At 36.2% G+C, this 16988-nt stretch overlaps 2 protein-coding genes across 2 annotated transcripts in view; one reads left to right on the top strand and one right to left on the bottom strand.

The window, feature by feature from the left end:
* The window catches only part of PAICS (phosphoribosylaminoimidazole carboxylase and phosphoribosylaminoimidazolesuccinocarboxamide synthase), a 37033-nt gene extending 32777 nt beyond the window's left edge, over positions 1–4256 (bottom strand). The window contains exon 1 of the mRNA XM_075997898.1: positions 3860–4256. Coding sequence (XP_075854013.1) covers positions 3860–4241 — 382 coding nt within the window. The 5' untranslated portion in view covers positions 4242–4256. The remainder of the gene's footprint in view (positions 1–3859) is intronic.
* Positions 1–16988, top strand: part of PPAT (phosphoribosyl pyrophosphate amidotransferase) — a 38702-nt gene that overhangs the window by 17115 nt on the left and 4599 nt on the right. The window contains exons 2-10 of the mRNA XM_075997899.1: positions 6693–6759; positions 8230–8436; positions 10345–10457; positions 10560–10705; positions 11552–11624; positions 12469–12620; positions 13020–13147; positions 14519–14740; positions 15844–15964. Of these exons, the coding sequence (XP_075854014.1) occupies positions 6693–6759; positions 8230–8436; positions 10345–10457; positions 10560–10705; positions 11552–11624; positions 12469–12620; positions 13020–13147; positions 14519–14740; positions 15844–15964 (1229 nt within the window). The remainder of the gene's footprint in view (positions 1–6692; positions 6760–8229; positions 8437–10344; positions 10458–10559; positions 10706–11551; positions 11625–12468; positions 12621–13019; positions 13148–14518; positions 14741–15843; positions 15965–16988) is intronic.

Consider the following 16988-nt stretch of genomic DNA (forward strand, 5'->3'; position numbering starts at 1 on the left):
TTTGCTTTCAAAATGGATTTTTTCAACATAGGTTGGTAAAAAGGGGGTAGAAACAAATTCTAAGTGTTTTTATCAGGAAACATTGTCAACTTCCTTAGATTAGAAACCAATCTTACGTTCCAATTTGAAATTAGATCTGTTTCGTTATATTTTTGGCCCATCGTACTATACCTAGTTCCATTGGTCTGACATGAGAAACCAAAAGTAAAGGATTTCCTGAGATGTCTTCCTTATCTTCTAATGCAATTGACATTTTACCTGGAAAGAGAACAGAATTCCTTTTAGAAATAACTAGTAAGGAAAATAAAAATTGGATTTTCATAACTGACAATGCTAATAGCTTTAGCTGAATTTGATTATATTTGTGAAAATAGATTTGTGATGGACACATTTTGTTAGCAAAATTGTATTATATGGTTTAAATATTTACGTATATAAATAGAAATCTAATTTTTCAATCCCATTAATCTGGTTTATTTTGAACTTCTAGGATTGTTTGATAATTTTTAAGTTTCTAGTGATGGTTGTGGTTAGTTTTCAAGTTAAATTACATTTTTAAAATGAGGTGTTTTATTTATATTTGTATCTTGGGTGTTTTAACATATTAGGTATTGATAAATAACACTAGTGATATAAAGGAGAGGTCCTGCAATGAGATAATCAAAAAATGTTGTTTTCTGAAAATGTTGATACATACTAAAGTTTCCAGAAATTAATCTAAATTATGCTTAAATGGACTAAGAAATGTAGCATTAAAAGAACCATGCCCAGTTACTCAGGTGGCTGAGACAGGAGGAATGATTGAGCCCAGAAGTTTGAGGCTGCAGTGAGCTATATGATCTCACCACTGTACTCCAGCCTGGGTGACAGAGCAAGACTCTGTCTCAAAAACAAAAAAAATAAAAGACAATAAAATAAAAGAACCATGCGGGCCAGGCGTGGTGGCTCAGGCCTGTAATCCTAGCACCCTGGGAGGCCGAGGCGGGCGGATTGCTCAAGGTCAGGAGTTCAAAACCAGCCTGAGCGAGACCCCGTCTCTACCATAAAAATAGAAAGAAATTAATTGGCCAACTAATATATATAATATAAAAATCAGCCGGGCATGGTGGCTCGTGCCTGTAGTCCCAGCTACTCGGGAGGCTGAGGCAGGAGGATCGCTTGAGCCCAGGAGTTTGAGGTTGCTGTGAGCTAGGCTGATGCCACAGCACTCACTCTAGCCTAGGCAAGAAAGCGAGACTCTGTCTCAAAAAAAAAAAAAAAAAAAAAAAAGAACCATGCCAACCTTAAAAAAGGAAGAAGTCCTTCCTCGATTTCTTTGTTTTATGATTTGGATGTTTTTATATAGGTTTTCATAAAATGAGGCATAGACTACTTTTTAAATTGATCAAATGAGGAGGATATAAAACATATCTTTTTATTTAAAAATCCCCTTTTAAGAAAAAAGGTGCATCTTTTAAAGGAACTCAACATGTAGAATTTATAATTCAGTTGGCACATGAAGTTGAAGAGTCATTATTACAATAAAGTTGCAGACTTATCAGGAGGTAATTAAGTACATTTGATTGGTCTTTGTAATTTTTGAATTAAAGATTTATTCATCTTATCAAATGTTAGGTGAGATTTTAATGGCATAGACCAGGGGTCCTCAAACTTTTAAAACAGGGGGCCAGTTCACTGTCCCTCAGACCATTGGAGGGCTGGACCATAGTTTAAAAAAAACTATGAACAAATTCCTATGCACACTGCACATATCTTATCCCCCCCCCCTTTTTTTTTGAGACAGAATCTTGCTTTGTTGCCCCGGCTAGAGTGCCGTGGCATCAGCCTAGCTCACAGCAACCTCAAACTCCTGGGCTCAAGCAATCCTTCTGCCTCAGCCTCCCGAGTAGCTGGGACTACAGGCATGTGCCACCATGCCCCGCTAATTTTTTCTATATATATTAGTTGGCCAATTGATTTCTTTCTATTTTAGTAGAGACGGGGTCTCGCTCTTGCTCAGGCTGGTTTCGAACTCCTGACCTTGAGCAATCTGCCCACCTCGGCCTCCCAAGAGTGCTAGGATTACAGGCGTGAACCACCACGCCTGGCCATATGCTTGTAATTTTATAATTAAAAAATGTAAAGAACAACTACTAACAGAATTGTGAAAAGTGTATGAGAAGAGGCTGAAAACTAAGGAGACCTCTAAAGAGGATATGTTAATATTCCATGTGAGAGATCAAGTTCTAGATGGTGCTAATGTGAGTCGAGCAGAAAGAACATTTTATGAAACATGTCAGTAGATTTTTTTAAAGACAGTGACTGATCACAAGTCAAGGATATCTCAAAGATTTCTATATAGATGATTGGGAATCCAGTGATATTGAAGTGGAAGGAATTTGTAGGGGGATCAGTTTTGCTGGGGGAAGAAAGTTTGATTTTAGAATTGGAGGTTTGAGATACTTTAAATATACATGGTTAAGTTGTAAAAAATATAGGCCCTCTGCTTATGAGTGATGCTAAGGAGTTTGGAGCCATGCACCTACACTTAGAAGATCCCTTTAAGAAGTGGACATACTGGCACTCACATCTTCATTAGACCAACCTGTGGTTAAAATCGGGGACTTTCAGAAGCTGAGTGGTTTATTTATCTATCAATCAATATTTAAAGCATTTAAATAATGAAGAGCCCAGCGTGATTAACTGAATAAAACAATGTAATTGCTGTTTAACATGGTAATGATTGCGTAGCTTTCTCATAATTTGATGTAGTATCAGAAACGCAAAGGATGTTTGTAAGTGGGGTCATTTTTTTTAAACCACCTGATACATAGAGCTGTAAACATGAAAATCAGCTAACTCAAGTTATCCAATTATAATTTATATCCTCTTAATCCTCTTCCACATGGGTACCTTTGTTACACTATTTACTGTTTTCTTGGGTTTTATGTTTATTCATGGTTCCCTCCTTTTTGAGGTTTCTCATCACTAAATGTGGGTGGCTTAGTGTTTTGCTACAGATATTTGAATTGAATTGAAAAATTTGTTCTTAAAAATAGCATCTGTAAGATTTTGACTATGGGAAAAATCTCATTACAGACATTGATATTCCCCCTCTTTGCCTAGTGATGCTTGGTGGCTTCCACCATGAGCAAAATCTATGTATTAATAAATAGTGTTGGGCTTAATGACCCTGCAGGCCAAGAACATCATTTTCATACCTACATCAGTTAATTTCAAATCATTTAATCTATGAAATCTGTCTTTTTTAAAATTTCATTGTTAAAATGGAGCTGTTCTTCCAAACAAATAATGAAATAGTGTTTATCAGTTGCTAGTATTTTTGTGCTTTTATTTATAAATTTAGGAAAATGGGAACATTAAAATAGAGGAGAAAGTTCAGTCTTGTTGGAGCTTTGAGAAAACACCAGTTGAGCAGTGTTTTTTTATATTTCCCCCCTTTTTGCCACTATTATAAAATTAAAACCTCAACTATTTTTTTAATTCAGTCTATATTTCAAAAACTTACCAGATAGGCAGTTGGTACTAGCAGTTAATGCCATTTATTTTATTTTTTATTTCAGCATATTATGGGGGTACAAATGTTTAGGTTACATATATTGCCCTTGCCCCCCTCCCCCAGTTAATGCCATTTTAATGTGCCCTTTCTGTATTTTACAGATTCAAAGAGTGGCTGTATTTAACCTCCTTTTTAAAAAATTAATTCTTCCCTTGTGTGAAATAGCATAACAAATTGTTTTTTCTCAACCTTGATATTTCAGGCTATATTTATTATATGGACTCAAGAGTCCTGTACTCTTACAGTTTGTAAAACTGTAAAACAAAGAAAAACAAAAGAAATAGTACTTTTTCTTTTTACCTTCAGTGATCTCTGGGGCTGTACTTGGGCTCAGCATTGCCAGGTACCTGCTGTTTGCATCTTCATCTGTAAATTGTGTGGCAGGTTCATACTGCAGGATTGCATCCAAATCCTGAAAGAACTTCATAGTTTTAGAGCTGTCTCCAGAGTTGTGGGCATATTTAACTGTTCTATATTCGTATTTGAGATTTTTATACTTTGCGCGGCACTGTTTCCAATCTCTGTGTACTCCTAATGATTGCAGCCTTTTAGCAATGTAAATAAATATTCCTTTATTTCTCAGGGTTCCATAAAGTTGTTTTCGTATATTTTTTTCTGCCCAGACACTTAGCAAAGCTTTAACCTCCTCCTCAGTCCAGTGCTTTCCTGCTCCACTCTCCATGTTGAAAGTGACCTGGAAATGATTCACTGTTTTTTAGCCAAGGTTTTGTTTCCTAGGAAACCAGATGGCTGGTTGTCTATAAGCTCTGAAGAGCTGAAAGGATCTGCTTAACTGGTTCAAGCTGCCTGAGGGAGTAACTTGAGAAACTGCCAAATAAGCTGGCTTTGTTCATTAAAGAAGCCTGGACCTAAATGATTCCTAACCTTATTCATTCCAGCTTTAAGGAAAAATTACCCTTGGTACTATAGGAAAAGAAAACCACTTTTTGTATTTCCTTTCTTACATAATGTACTGTTTTACCAAATGATTGTTGATTTTTAAAAATAGTTAGCAGAGGTTCTTTTTTTGCTCTGAGGTTTATAGCTAATGTTAATATATTTTTTCTCTGATGTAAATGACCTAGTCTTCTAGCATCACTTAACTTAAAAATCACAGCATTTTTCACTAAATTTCACTAAATTTCACTAAATAAAAGAATCCTAAATCCTAAATCCTAAATCCTAAATCCTTATTTAGTCTCATAAACTGTATAGTATTATGTACATCTATTTTCAGCATAGCATTTAATATATTCAATAAAATTTCAGGTTTTTTTAGATGCTTACTTTGCAAGTGTATTTAATATTGTTTTTCCTATTAATAAAACACTTAAATAATTACAATATATAATTTTGAAAAAGATTCTTTTTTACCAAACAAATCAATATATTGACAATTATTAAAGCCTACAGATACATACAGAAGAGGTTTGCTTTTTTTTTTTTTTTTTGAGACAGAGTCTCGCTTTGTTGCCCAGGCTAGAGTGAGTGCCATGGCATCAGCCTAGATCACAGCAACCTCAAACTCCTGGGCTCAAGCAATCCTGCCTCAGCCTCTCGAGTAGCTGGGACTACAGGCATGCGCCACCATGCCCAGCTAATATTTTCTATATATATTAGTTGGCCAATGAATTTCTTTCTATTTATAGTAGAGATGGGGTCTCACTCTTGCTCAGGCTGGTTTCGAACTCCTGACCTTGAGCAATCCGCCCACCTCGGCCTCCCAGAGTGCTAGGATTACAGGCGTGAGCCACCGCGCCCGGCTGAGGTTTGCTTTTTATTTTTACCCTGATGAATATTCTTTGGAACAAAAATTTGTCCATAAGCATCTAGTCTTTGTAGCACTCATTCAGAACTATTAAAAATTATTGAGCAGTTGGAATCTTTATTTTATCAGAGTTTATACTGCACAGTGGTCCAAATTCTGTAAGTTTTACTATGCTCTAGCTCCAGTCTAGGTTTTGGCTTTTTTCTCTATCATCACTTTAAAATACTACTGCAGGAAATAATACACAGACGTCGGAAAGGGTCAGCAGAGGGTTTTTCGAAGCAGCATTTATAATGAAAGTGATACTTGTTGGAGAAAATTTGGAAAATTCAGAAAAACAACAACAAAATGCTTGAAGTTTCAGTACCCACAACTAAGCATTTTCCCATTTTCCCTCCTATTATATTTGGAGATTTTTATGTATATCTACATACCGTCGAAGTCAGAAAATAAAAATGTAGAGACAAATCTCTAATATTTTATTCAGGAAGAAAGAATTGTAATTTGAGGCATATATGCAGACTGGGTAATCTTTGGTCTGAAGAAAAAAGAGAAGGTTGGGGGTTTTATAAAAGAATAATGTGGGATTCTAAGAGAAAGTTCATTGATACCAGTAAAGCTTTGGAGAGCTGACAAGCTCCAATTGGTGGGCAACAGTGATAGGCAAAGTTAGTCCTAGAGTTGCAGCAAGTTATCTCAGCAGCTGTAGATAAAAACCGGTTTCAAGTTACAAAAGGCAGTTTCAGCCACTGGGCTTGCAGAGAAATTATATTTCTAGAGCAATGCTATATATGGCAATTGCTTTTTTCCCCCTGACCCCACAACTCTGTTGGATATAACAAGAATGACCCAATTCGGATAATCAATTTTAACAATACTCATCCCGTTGAAACCTTATTTAGAGGCCATAGTATAGAGGTTAGAAGCACAAATTCTGGTCACATTGTCTGGCTTCTAATCCTGGTTGTATCACCAGCTGTCCATGTGACATGGAGCAAGTTATGTAGTTTCCTTTCCATTGCTTTAGTGTGTTTATGTATAAAATGGTCTTGGTAATCAATCAGTACCTACTTCACAGGATTGCTGTGAAAGCCAAATAAAATCATTCATGGAAAATGCTTAGGACAGTATCTGGCATATAGTTAGAATTAGATGACAATATCATCTTGTTACAACAGCATCTGCTGCTATTGCAAGTTGTCACCAATCTTCATCATCCATAGAAGTGGTGCTAATACTAGCAGCATTTAATGTGGTGTTTGGCTGGTTCATGGATGCTTGTTGAGAAAGGTATGCTTGATAATGTTCTTTAAGAAGCATATCAATTGGGCAGATTTAACAGTTAATATGTTTTCATATTCACAGGGGACAGGAGAGTGCTGGTATCGTGACCAGTGATGGGAATTCAGTACCAACATTCAAAACGCATAAGGTAAGTTGGAACATTAAAAAATGTCGATGATAAAGATAACGATAGCTAAATAAAATAAAATAAATTTTTAAAAAAGAACAATAGCCAGATGGGGGAGGGGTCTAAATGATTAAATTGCAATTAGAAGTAACATTTTTGGGATGAGCCATTTCCAATTTTATATTCTAACATTTGTCAAATTAAGATGGATTTCTTTCTCAGTGATAGTTTGCTGCCTAAAATTGACTCACTCAAATAGAAGGTCATTTCTTTAAATACTTTGATGCTTTGATTTTTTTGTTTTAACACATTAACTGCTATGTCAGTTGTATTTAACTCCCTCTAATTTTGAGCCCGGGGCTTCGTGAAGCATATGTAACTCACACGTCTCTTTACCTTGGGAGCCTCCTGAACTATTTTACAAATTGCATATAACTCACACACAGAAAACAATGAAAAACAACAAATTTTTCATGGAATTAGGATTGTTTTGTTTTCAAAGTTTTTATTCTATTTTCATAATAAAACACCATGCCCCAAGGAAAAAATATTTTTTCTAGTGTGGTAGTCAGTGTGTTCAAGTGCAAGTTTTAGTTTATATTTGACAAATTTTATTGCTCAGTACATCTGTTATTAAATGTTTCAATGAAAAGTACCTTATGACCAGCCTGGTCACTAGAGCAAGACCCCGTCTCTAAAAAGTTTTTTTTTTTTTTTTTGAGACAGAGTCTCACTTTGTTGTCCAGGCTAGAGTGAGTGCCGTGGCGTCAGCCTAGCTCACAGCAACCTCAAACTCCTGGGCTCGAGTGATCCTTCTGCCTCAGCCTCCCGAGTAGCTGGGACTACAGGCATGCGCCACTATGCCCGGCTAATTTTTTTTTTTTTTATATATATATCAGTTGGCCAATTAATTTCTTTCTGTTTATAGTAGAGACGGGGTCTCGCTCTTGCTCAGGCTGGTTTTGAACTCCTGACCTTGAGCAATCCGCCCGCCTCAGCCTCCCAAGAGCTAGGATTACAGGCGTGAGCCACAGCGCCCGGCCTCTAAAAAGTTTTTTAAAAATTAGCCAGGTGTGATGGCGCATGCCTGTAGTCTCAGCTACTTGGGAGGCCGAGGCAGGAAAATCACTTGAGCCCAAGAGTTCGAGGTTGCAGTGAGCTATGATGATGCCACTGTACTCTGTCCTAACCTTATGAAATTATGAGTGTGCTAAATGTCACTAAATTGTTCACTTTAAAATTGTTAATTTTATGTTTTGTGAATTTCACCTCCATAAAATTTTTTTTAAAGTAAGTGCTTTACAGGTCTTACTTACGATGAGGTTAAGTTTTTTTGTTTTTGTTTTTTAAGATTACAACTACAAAGCACAGATAAATTAAGTGAACTGCATTATCTAATTTGGGTTACCTGGGCAAAGGGGCTTTTAATACTCACTAGCAGTAATAGTCTCTGTTTTTTCCTAAGATGCATTTTTACTTTAACTTCTCAAGGGAATGGGTCTTGTAAATCACGTTTTTACTGGAGACAATTTGAAGAAATTATATGTTTCAAATCTTGGAATTGGACACACGAGGTATGCCACTACAGGAAAATGTGAATTAGAAAATTGTCAGCCCTTTGTTGTTGAAACACTTCATGGGAAAATAGCTGTGGCACACAATGGCGAATTGGTAAATGCTGCTCGATTAAGGAAAAAGGTAAGTTTTGTTTTTTTTAAGGTCTTATGACTGGAATCAGTTAATGAGTCAAAGTTAATGATCTTGCTAAAGGGCATTTTCTTCATAATCTCTAACTGTTTCTACCTGTCACCTAATTGCAACAAACAATTGCATCAGAATTACCTGGAGTACTTGTTGTAATTCCAGATTCTAAGCTATCACCTCAGAGTTGGGGGCAGGGATGAGAATCTGCATTTTAAAATGCTCACCTTGGCCTGGCAAGGTGGCTCAAGCCTGTAATCCTAGCACTCTGGGAGGCCGAGGCAGGCAGATTGCTCAAGGTCAGGAGTTCGAAACCAGCCTGAGCAAGAGCGAGAGCCCGTCTCTACTAAAAGTAGAAAGAAATTAATTGGCCAACTAATATATATAGAAAAAATCAGCCAGGCATGGTGGCGCATGCCTGTAGTCCCAGCTACTCGGGAGGCTGAGGCAGGAGGATTGCTTGAGGCCAGGAGTTTGAGGTTGCTGTGAGCTAGGCTGATGCTACAGCACTCACTCTAGCCTGGGCAACAAAGTGAGACTCTGTCTCAAAAAACATATAAATAAATAAAATAAAATGCTCACCTATCCAATGCAGTGATTTGGGAAAGTTGGTTCGTGGTTACTCCATTAAGTAGTACCACAACTGATCATATCATTGGCCATTGGGAGTGATCAACTCAGCCTTAGTCCTTCTCCTTTCCCCAGAGGTCCAGGGAGGAAGTTGAAATTTCAGACCCTCTAATCACATGGTTGATTCCCCTGGCAACCAGCCCCCATCATGACCAGAAGCTTCTAGCCACTACTCATCTCATTAGCATACAAAAAGATGCTTATCATTTTGGCATTTAATTTTTTTAGTTCCATATCCCCACCAGGTGATATTTAGTAATAGGATGGTTACACACACACCATTTCCTTTTAGCATTCTGGAGCCAGGTATTTCCCATATGATGAATAGTTATAGAAGTTTAATAATGATGAACTCGTGGGTCAAAAATATCTAGAACCCATGCTTCTGTATCACTCATTGTCCTTCTATTTTCAATTAAAACTTTAGGCATTTCCCAGAGCTTTGCCCTGCCTTCTTCTGAGGCTATGGCATTATAGTGATGATTATGTGCTTCTCTGTACCCAAATGAAAAACTGTAAGGTTCATTTAAAAAATTCAGGCAATCACAAAAGTATAAATATGAAGTAAAAATTACTAAAAACTTCATCAGTAGAGATAACCACTAGCTCATTGTTTCCAGACATAACCCTGTACCCAGATGTTAGACTTTATCACTACACATTTAGCTGCCTACTGAAAATGTGCTGTCGTGTCCATTTACACTCATTCTTTGCATGTCCACAGGGCTACCCTTGTCCTGGTCAGTCCTGCTCACAGCTTTGTAATTGTCAGAGAGTATACACAGACAATACTTATTTTATCTTCTACAAGTAGTTGTTCAATATAGTTGATCCTTTCTCCCATCAGTAATAATTAACAAGGCCACCACCAATAATCCCACCTTGAAAGTCATCACTGGAGTATACCATTCTTATGGGAATATGTCTTATTTGTCAAGAATGTCGAGGATAGAAAAAAATCAGAACCACAAACCAAATCTTCATGCTCCTTCTCCCCATTGCATGTCTACATGCCTTCAGATTTAGTCTTCAAAAGCTTTTCCATATATCTACCAAAGCACTTTTTTTCCCTGCTTGAAAACCTTCAGAGATTTCCCATTGCCTCCGGTGGTGGCCTTCTGTTATTAGTATGCACATACCACTGGGGGGATACAGGATTTTTCATAACTGAGCATTCACAGAATACCTGATTTCTTTCCATTATGGTGGGCTGTTGGGTGAGGGGTGGGGTGGAACTTTCCCTCTGATGATTAAACTTCTATTTTTTCTATATAGCTTCTGCGACATGGTGTTGGTCTGTCAACAAGTTCTGATAGTGAAATGATTACCCAGTTACTAGCATATACCCCTCCACAGGAACGAGATGACACTCCAGACTGGGTAGCAAGGTAATTATAAAACTGAATTAAACTTGAGTTCTGATAATGAGAGCTTTGCCTTGCATGTGTTTGTAACTGAAGTTACTCACCCAATTATTTAATTAATTGTAGGATTAAAAACTTAATGAAGGAAGCACCCACAGCATACTCCCTGCTTATAATGCACAGAGATGTTATTTATGCAGTACGAGATCCTTATGGAAATCGTCCTCTATGTATTGGTCGTCTTATTCCAGTATCTGATATAAATGAGAAAGGTAATGAACTTCAGAAGACGTATAATTTTATAATGTTTTTCAAAGTTATTGTCCTACTCCTGGCAAGGCCTAAAATCTTGAGGTATATGAAGCTTGTGGGTGAGAAGGGGATAGGTAAAAAAGAAAAAAGTGATATTCTTAGTTTTTAAAGTACATTTCATTGAGTACTTCTGAGGATGAGTCATTTTTAATGTGTTTAATGGACATTCCTATTTTTTCCTGTCTCAATTGCTTACTCATATCCTTTGCCTAGCCTTTTGTTTCTGCAGTATGATTTTAGTGATTTTCTTTTTGACTTATCAAGATGTCTTACTCAATTCATAAAGTCATAATGTTAGAAGGGATTTTAGAGGCTCGTTTATTTATTTATTTTTTTTTTGAGACAGAGTCTCACTTTGTTGCCCAGGCTAGAGTGAGTGCCGTGGCGTCAGCCTGGCTCACAGCAACCTCAATCTCCGGGGCTCAGCGATCCTACTGCCTCAGCCTCCCGAGTAGCTGGGACTACAGGCATGCGCCACCATGCCCAGCTAATTTTTTGTGTATATATTTTTAGTTGGTCAATTAATTTATTTCTATTTTTGGTAGAGACGGGGTCTCGCTCAGGCTGGTTTCGAACTCCTGACCTTGAGCAATCCGCCCGCCTCGGCCTCCCAAAGTGCTAGGATTACAGGCGTGAGCCACCGCGCCCGGCCGAGGCTCGTTTATTTTCAAGTGAAAATCCATATGCTCTTAAAGTCAGAAATGGCTATTTTGAGAATTATTTGGTATTTAACTGTTTTGTTCAGATAACCTCTTTTTAAATTTTTTTGAATCTATTAACTGAATTGATTATCTTGTGATTTATAGAGAAAAAAAGATTAGAAACAGAAGGATGGGTGGTGTCTTCAGAATCTTGTAGCTTCTTATCCATTGGTGCAAGGTAAGTTTTACCTCATTCGGTACATTATCTTTTCCCACACTGTTAAGAAATTTTTCCTTTGATATTTATGTGAAAGTTTTCTTTCTCGTGTCTGCAAGAAAATATTTATAAATGCATTTTCTTCCTTTTTTGTGCAGTGACATGATCACAGCTCACTGCAGCAGCCTCCAGCTCCCAGGCTCAACCAATATTCCTGGCTCAGCTTCCCATAGTAGCTGGGACTACAGGCGCAAGCCGTCATGCCAGGCTAATTCTCTAATTTTTTTGTAGAGACAGGTCTCATTGTGTTTCCCTGCCTGGTCTTGAACTACTGTGCTCAAGCAATCCTCCCACCTTGACTTCCCAAATTGCTAGCATTACAGGCCTGAGCCACTGTGCCCGGCCTGTAATTGCATTTTCTTAATGTACATTGTGCTCAGCAGTTGCAGTGAGTTTAACTTTAATGTTCTAGTAATAACTTCTAATTCTGAAACTGGCATCCTTCTTTCAAACTATCATAAGACTTATTGTAGAAAGAAAGAACTTCTTCAACAAGAAATAGTTACAATAGGAAAACTTAAGCCAGAATAAAAATTTTTCTTTAGCCTTTATTCCTTCAAAACTCGATAAAACTTAGGGCCCTTATTTTTTCAATTCCAAATTAGAACTTAGTAGTAATAAAAAAGACAGAAATTACTGCTGAAGGTATATTACTTTTTTTTAAAGCCATATCCAGATTTTGTATTATAAATGAATCCATTTTTTTCTCTATAAGTAGAGGGGACTTTTTATGTGCTTTATAATTGATGTTATCATCAGCATTAAGGACTGGTTTATTAAAAGTCTTCTTTCTTTATTTCCCAAGATATTACCGTGAAGTCTTGCCTGGAGAAATCGTGGAAATATCCAGACATAATGTGCGAACTCTTGATATTGTATCAAGGTCTGAAGGAAACCCAGTGGCTTTTTGTATATTTGAATATGTTTATTTTGCAAGACCAGATAGTATATTTGAAGGTATGCATATTTTTTTTTCTGTGACTATTCATATAAATTTCTTATGTATCTCATTGAAACATGATAGTTCTTGGCCCAAAGACTTACTTGGCTCTTTGAAGGCACATAGTTACATATTGTAGATATAGGAGTAAGCCCGCAAGATCACTATTTTTTCTTTCCTTTCAACTCTTGATTTTGTTTTTCTTTTAGGTGTAAGGATTATGATTTTCAGATCTATATTAATGTCAAATTTTTTAAAAACTACACAGTTAAATCCCTCAATTTGTGTATTTCCATTTTAATATTTCACTTTTCTTTTTATACTCAGTCTATAGAGTTCTAGCACTAGCTTTTTAGAATAGCAATACTATATCATGTTAAGTAAAGATAATCTATTTCCTTTTCCAAACATACCAGACCAAATGGTTTATACAGTAAGGTACCGCTGTGGTCAGCAGCTGGCGATTGAAGCACCCGTGGATGCGGATTTGGTTAGCACTGTTCCGGAATCTGCTACACCTGCTGCTCTTGGTTATGCAGGAAAGGTATTTTCTCTTAATTAACATGCAATAAATTGCTCTGCTAGCTGTGGAATAAGAAAACCCTGTCTATAAAGAGAAATTCATCAACTTATCATAAAGAGGAAGGAAGATTTGGAGGTTAATGTTAGTTCCTTTATAAGCAATATTCATTTTCCAGCCTTTTCATTCAATGACACTATTCTAGTGAAGATCCGAAAAGGTTCTCCCAAAGACTAGATTGGCCCTCTTCTTTTTAAAAAGATAATGTCATTAATATAAAGTTGGCCCTTGAATAGGCAGGGGTTAGGAGCGCTGACCACCCTGCGCCCTGACTCAGATCTGCATATAACTTTTGACTCTCCCCAAACTTAACTACTAAATAGCTTACTGTTGACTGGAAACCTTACTGGTAATATAAAAGTCAATTAACACATATTTGTATGTAGTATGTATATTTTATACTGTATTCTTACAATAATGTAAGCTAGAGAAAAAATGTTATTAAGAAAAATCTATATCATCATAAAGTTCTTCATCCTAGTTGTAGTCTTAACGTGGAGTAGGCTGAGAAGGAGGTGGAAGAGGGGTTGATCTTGCTGTCTTAGGGGTGGCAGAGGCAGAAGAAAATCCACCTATAAGGACCCATGTAATTCAAACCCATGTTGTTCAAGAGTCAGCTATATATAGAATGTACTGGTTAATATTTATTTATTTATTATTAAGATCTACTTCTTGAAGTAGTCTCATAAGTCACTGGTGTGTTTTGTTTGCTCCCTACTGAATATAGGTAATAAGCTGTTTATGTTCATTTAGTTTAATTTTCTTAGTACTATGCTAAATTTTATTTATTTAATTAGGTAGATTGTATAACTATAGTGATCCTGGGGTATAATACCTGATATTCACTACCTTGGATAGTTTAGTTTATTAACTACTAAAGGAAATAATATTGCCTATATTTTAGAGAAGGCTACCTTGAGAAATGGATGAAAGTATCTCCATAGCCTACTGGTTTAAATTCTTGTGCCAACAATTTTTAAATATGTGAATTTTTCTGACAATGATTTATTCTTTGTCATCTCTTCATATGCTTAGTATTCTCTTTCAAGATAGAGGAATAATATTTGTTTTAAAAAGACATGTTACAAATTCTAGCAAAATGAATTGGTTTTTCCACCAGGTATATTACTTTTTGTGTTTTTTCTTTTTGCCTTTTCCCCTCCCCACAGTTTAAATGGTGAAGGAAAAGTGTAATCTGATGATGGAGCATTGACAATAACAACCACATTTTGAAGTATTACTTACATATTATAGTGGCAATCCAATCTAGAGAAAAATAGGAACCTATGGTGTTCTGTATACTGCTGTTCATTGTCCTTTTTATTTCTTTACCAGTGTGGACTTCCATATGTGGAGGTGCTGTGTAAAAACCGATACGTAGGAAGAACCTTCATTCAGCCCAACATGAGGTTAAGACAACTTGGTGTTGCAAAAAAATTTGGAGTATTGTCAGACAACTTTAAAGGCAAAAGAATTGTTCTTATAGATGATTCAATTGTGAGAGGCAATACCATCTCACCTATAATAAAATTGCTCAAAGAATCTGGTGCAAAAGAGGTAACTAATATTAAAATATATCCTAAACCATCAATAATTAATAATGTGATACTGACTTAAAAAATACCATTGAGTATGGTGAATCAAAATGGATAGTTCAATATAATAAATTAACATTTTTCATATCAGGTTGGTTTAGGAATAACTGTATAGCAGCTTGGAGAACATGTAATAGCCACTCTTATGCTATATACGCACTATGTACTAAATTTAATCCTTAATAGATTAAAAAGCTCAATGTACAAACTTAAAATTTCTACAATTTAGAAAGTTTCAAAGATAGTTGTGATTATGATTTTCCAGCATTTTTTAATGACTGGTTGGGATTATGATCATCTTACTCTTTGGAATTTTATGAAGATTATATAATACACAAAGGTAAAAGTAAATTCAATATCTATTACAGGCCAGGCGTAGTGCTCATGCCTATAATCCTAGCATTCTGGGAGGCTGAGGTGGGCGGATCATTTGAGCTCAGGAGTTTGAGACCAGCCTGAGCAAGAGTGAGATCCTGTCTCTACTAAAAAAACAATAGAAAAAAATTAGCTGGACAACTAACTACATATACATATATATAATTAGCTAGGCATGGTGGCACATGCCTATAGTCCCAGCTACTCTGGAGGCTAAGGCAGGAGGATTGAGCCTAGGAGTTTGAGGTTGCTGTGAGCTAGGCTGACACCACGGCACTCTAGCCCGGGCCACAGAGTAAGACTGTCTCAAAAAAATCAATCAATCAATAAAGAAGTAAGTGGGTAACAGAATAAAACAGCAGTTCTGGAGAAAGAATCCTTTACAAATGGCTATTTTGAAAGTACTGTCCAGGACACACTGGCATCTGAAGCAGGGTTGCCCTAAGTATGATTCCTTGGTAATGAATTAATTCTATGAGTAGTTTCGACTGAACACTATAGTTCTGTGTTTACCATATGATTTTCCAGGATTTTTTTTCGTTTATTATTCAGTTAAACAAATTCTATGTTTCTTATCAGTATGTTGTTACTAAATATTCTGTAAAACAATTTCATGTTGCATTTACTAAATGAAAGAGAATTTTGCCTACTTATTCTTACAAAGAATATGTGAAATGATTTCTTTTCAAGGTACACATTCGAGTAGCCTCACCACCAATTAGATATCCATGCTTCATGGGAATAAACATTCCCACAAAAGAAGAGCTCATTGCCAATAAACCAGAATTCGATCATCTTGCAGAATATCTAGGTAACTATTAAAATTTCTGTAAACATTTAATTGTTTGTTAACAGAGAAAATCGTAGAGAGAATTTGTACAAGCATACCAGTTAAAGCCTCTCAAAGTCAGATCCCAAGAAAAACAAAAACAGGTTTTGGGGTTTTATTTGAAAATATTGATTAAGGGGGTATAAATGCTTTTGTTGCATGAATACCTTGTATTAATATAGCGCTTAAGTCAGAACTTTTGGTGGGCCCATCACCAGAATGGTGTTCATTGTACCCAATGAGCAGGTTTTTATCCCACACCCCCCTTCCCCTTTCTTGGTTTCTCATGTCTTTTATATTACTTTGTCAAAAACAGTTTTATCACAGATTCTAATAGAATAATTTGGATATAGATACAAATCAAAAAGTAAAAACCTTGTGTAGTCTTATCTTTAGTAATGAGGTAAGGAGACTCAGAGATCTAGTTTATCCTGGATGAGACAGCTTCCTTTCAAAATCAGGTGATGTATAAACTGTGTAACTGTCACATGAAACACAGCCATTGTGCGTTGGTACCTCCACACCAGTTGTTCATGGCTGGCATGTCTTTCAGCTGGTCATTCCTGTGCCTTACTGGTTAATTTTTTTTTTTTTTTTTTAGAACTTGTTTATACTAAATGGTTAAATATTTTGAATATCACCCTGCTGCATGTATTACCTATTATACTATCATAATGTCACAAAAACTATACAATTTCAGCAATGTTTCCCCCATCTTACAGATGCAAAAATAGTCTTAACAAAAAGTAAGCAACCTTAAACTTAAATTTGAGCCCAGATCTTCCTGATTTGAAAATTACTCTTTGAAAATGAACCCTTCTAAATTCTTTCTGTACTTGAAGCCTCTGCTGTTTTGAATTATGTTATACCCTGAATTCCAATTTATAATTTTAAAAATAAAGGCCTTGAGTTTTACTGATTTTTTTTCCTTCTCTTTCTTTCTTTTCTTTCTTTTTTAAAGAAAGACTAAAGGAGAAATTTTTATCCTGGCTTAAATTATTCTGTT

The sequence above is a fragment of the Microcebus murinus genome, chromosome 26, assembly GCF_040939455.1.
Source record: "Microcebus murinus isolate Inina chromosome 26, M.murinus_Inina_mat1.0, whole genome shotgun sequence".
In the NCBI taxonomy this organism is placed as follows: Eukaryota; Metazoa; Chordata; class Mammalia; order Primates; family Cheirogaleidae; genus Microcebus; species Microcebus murinus.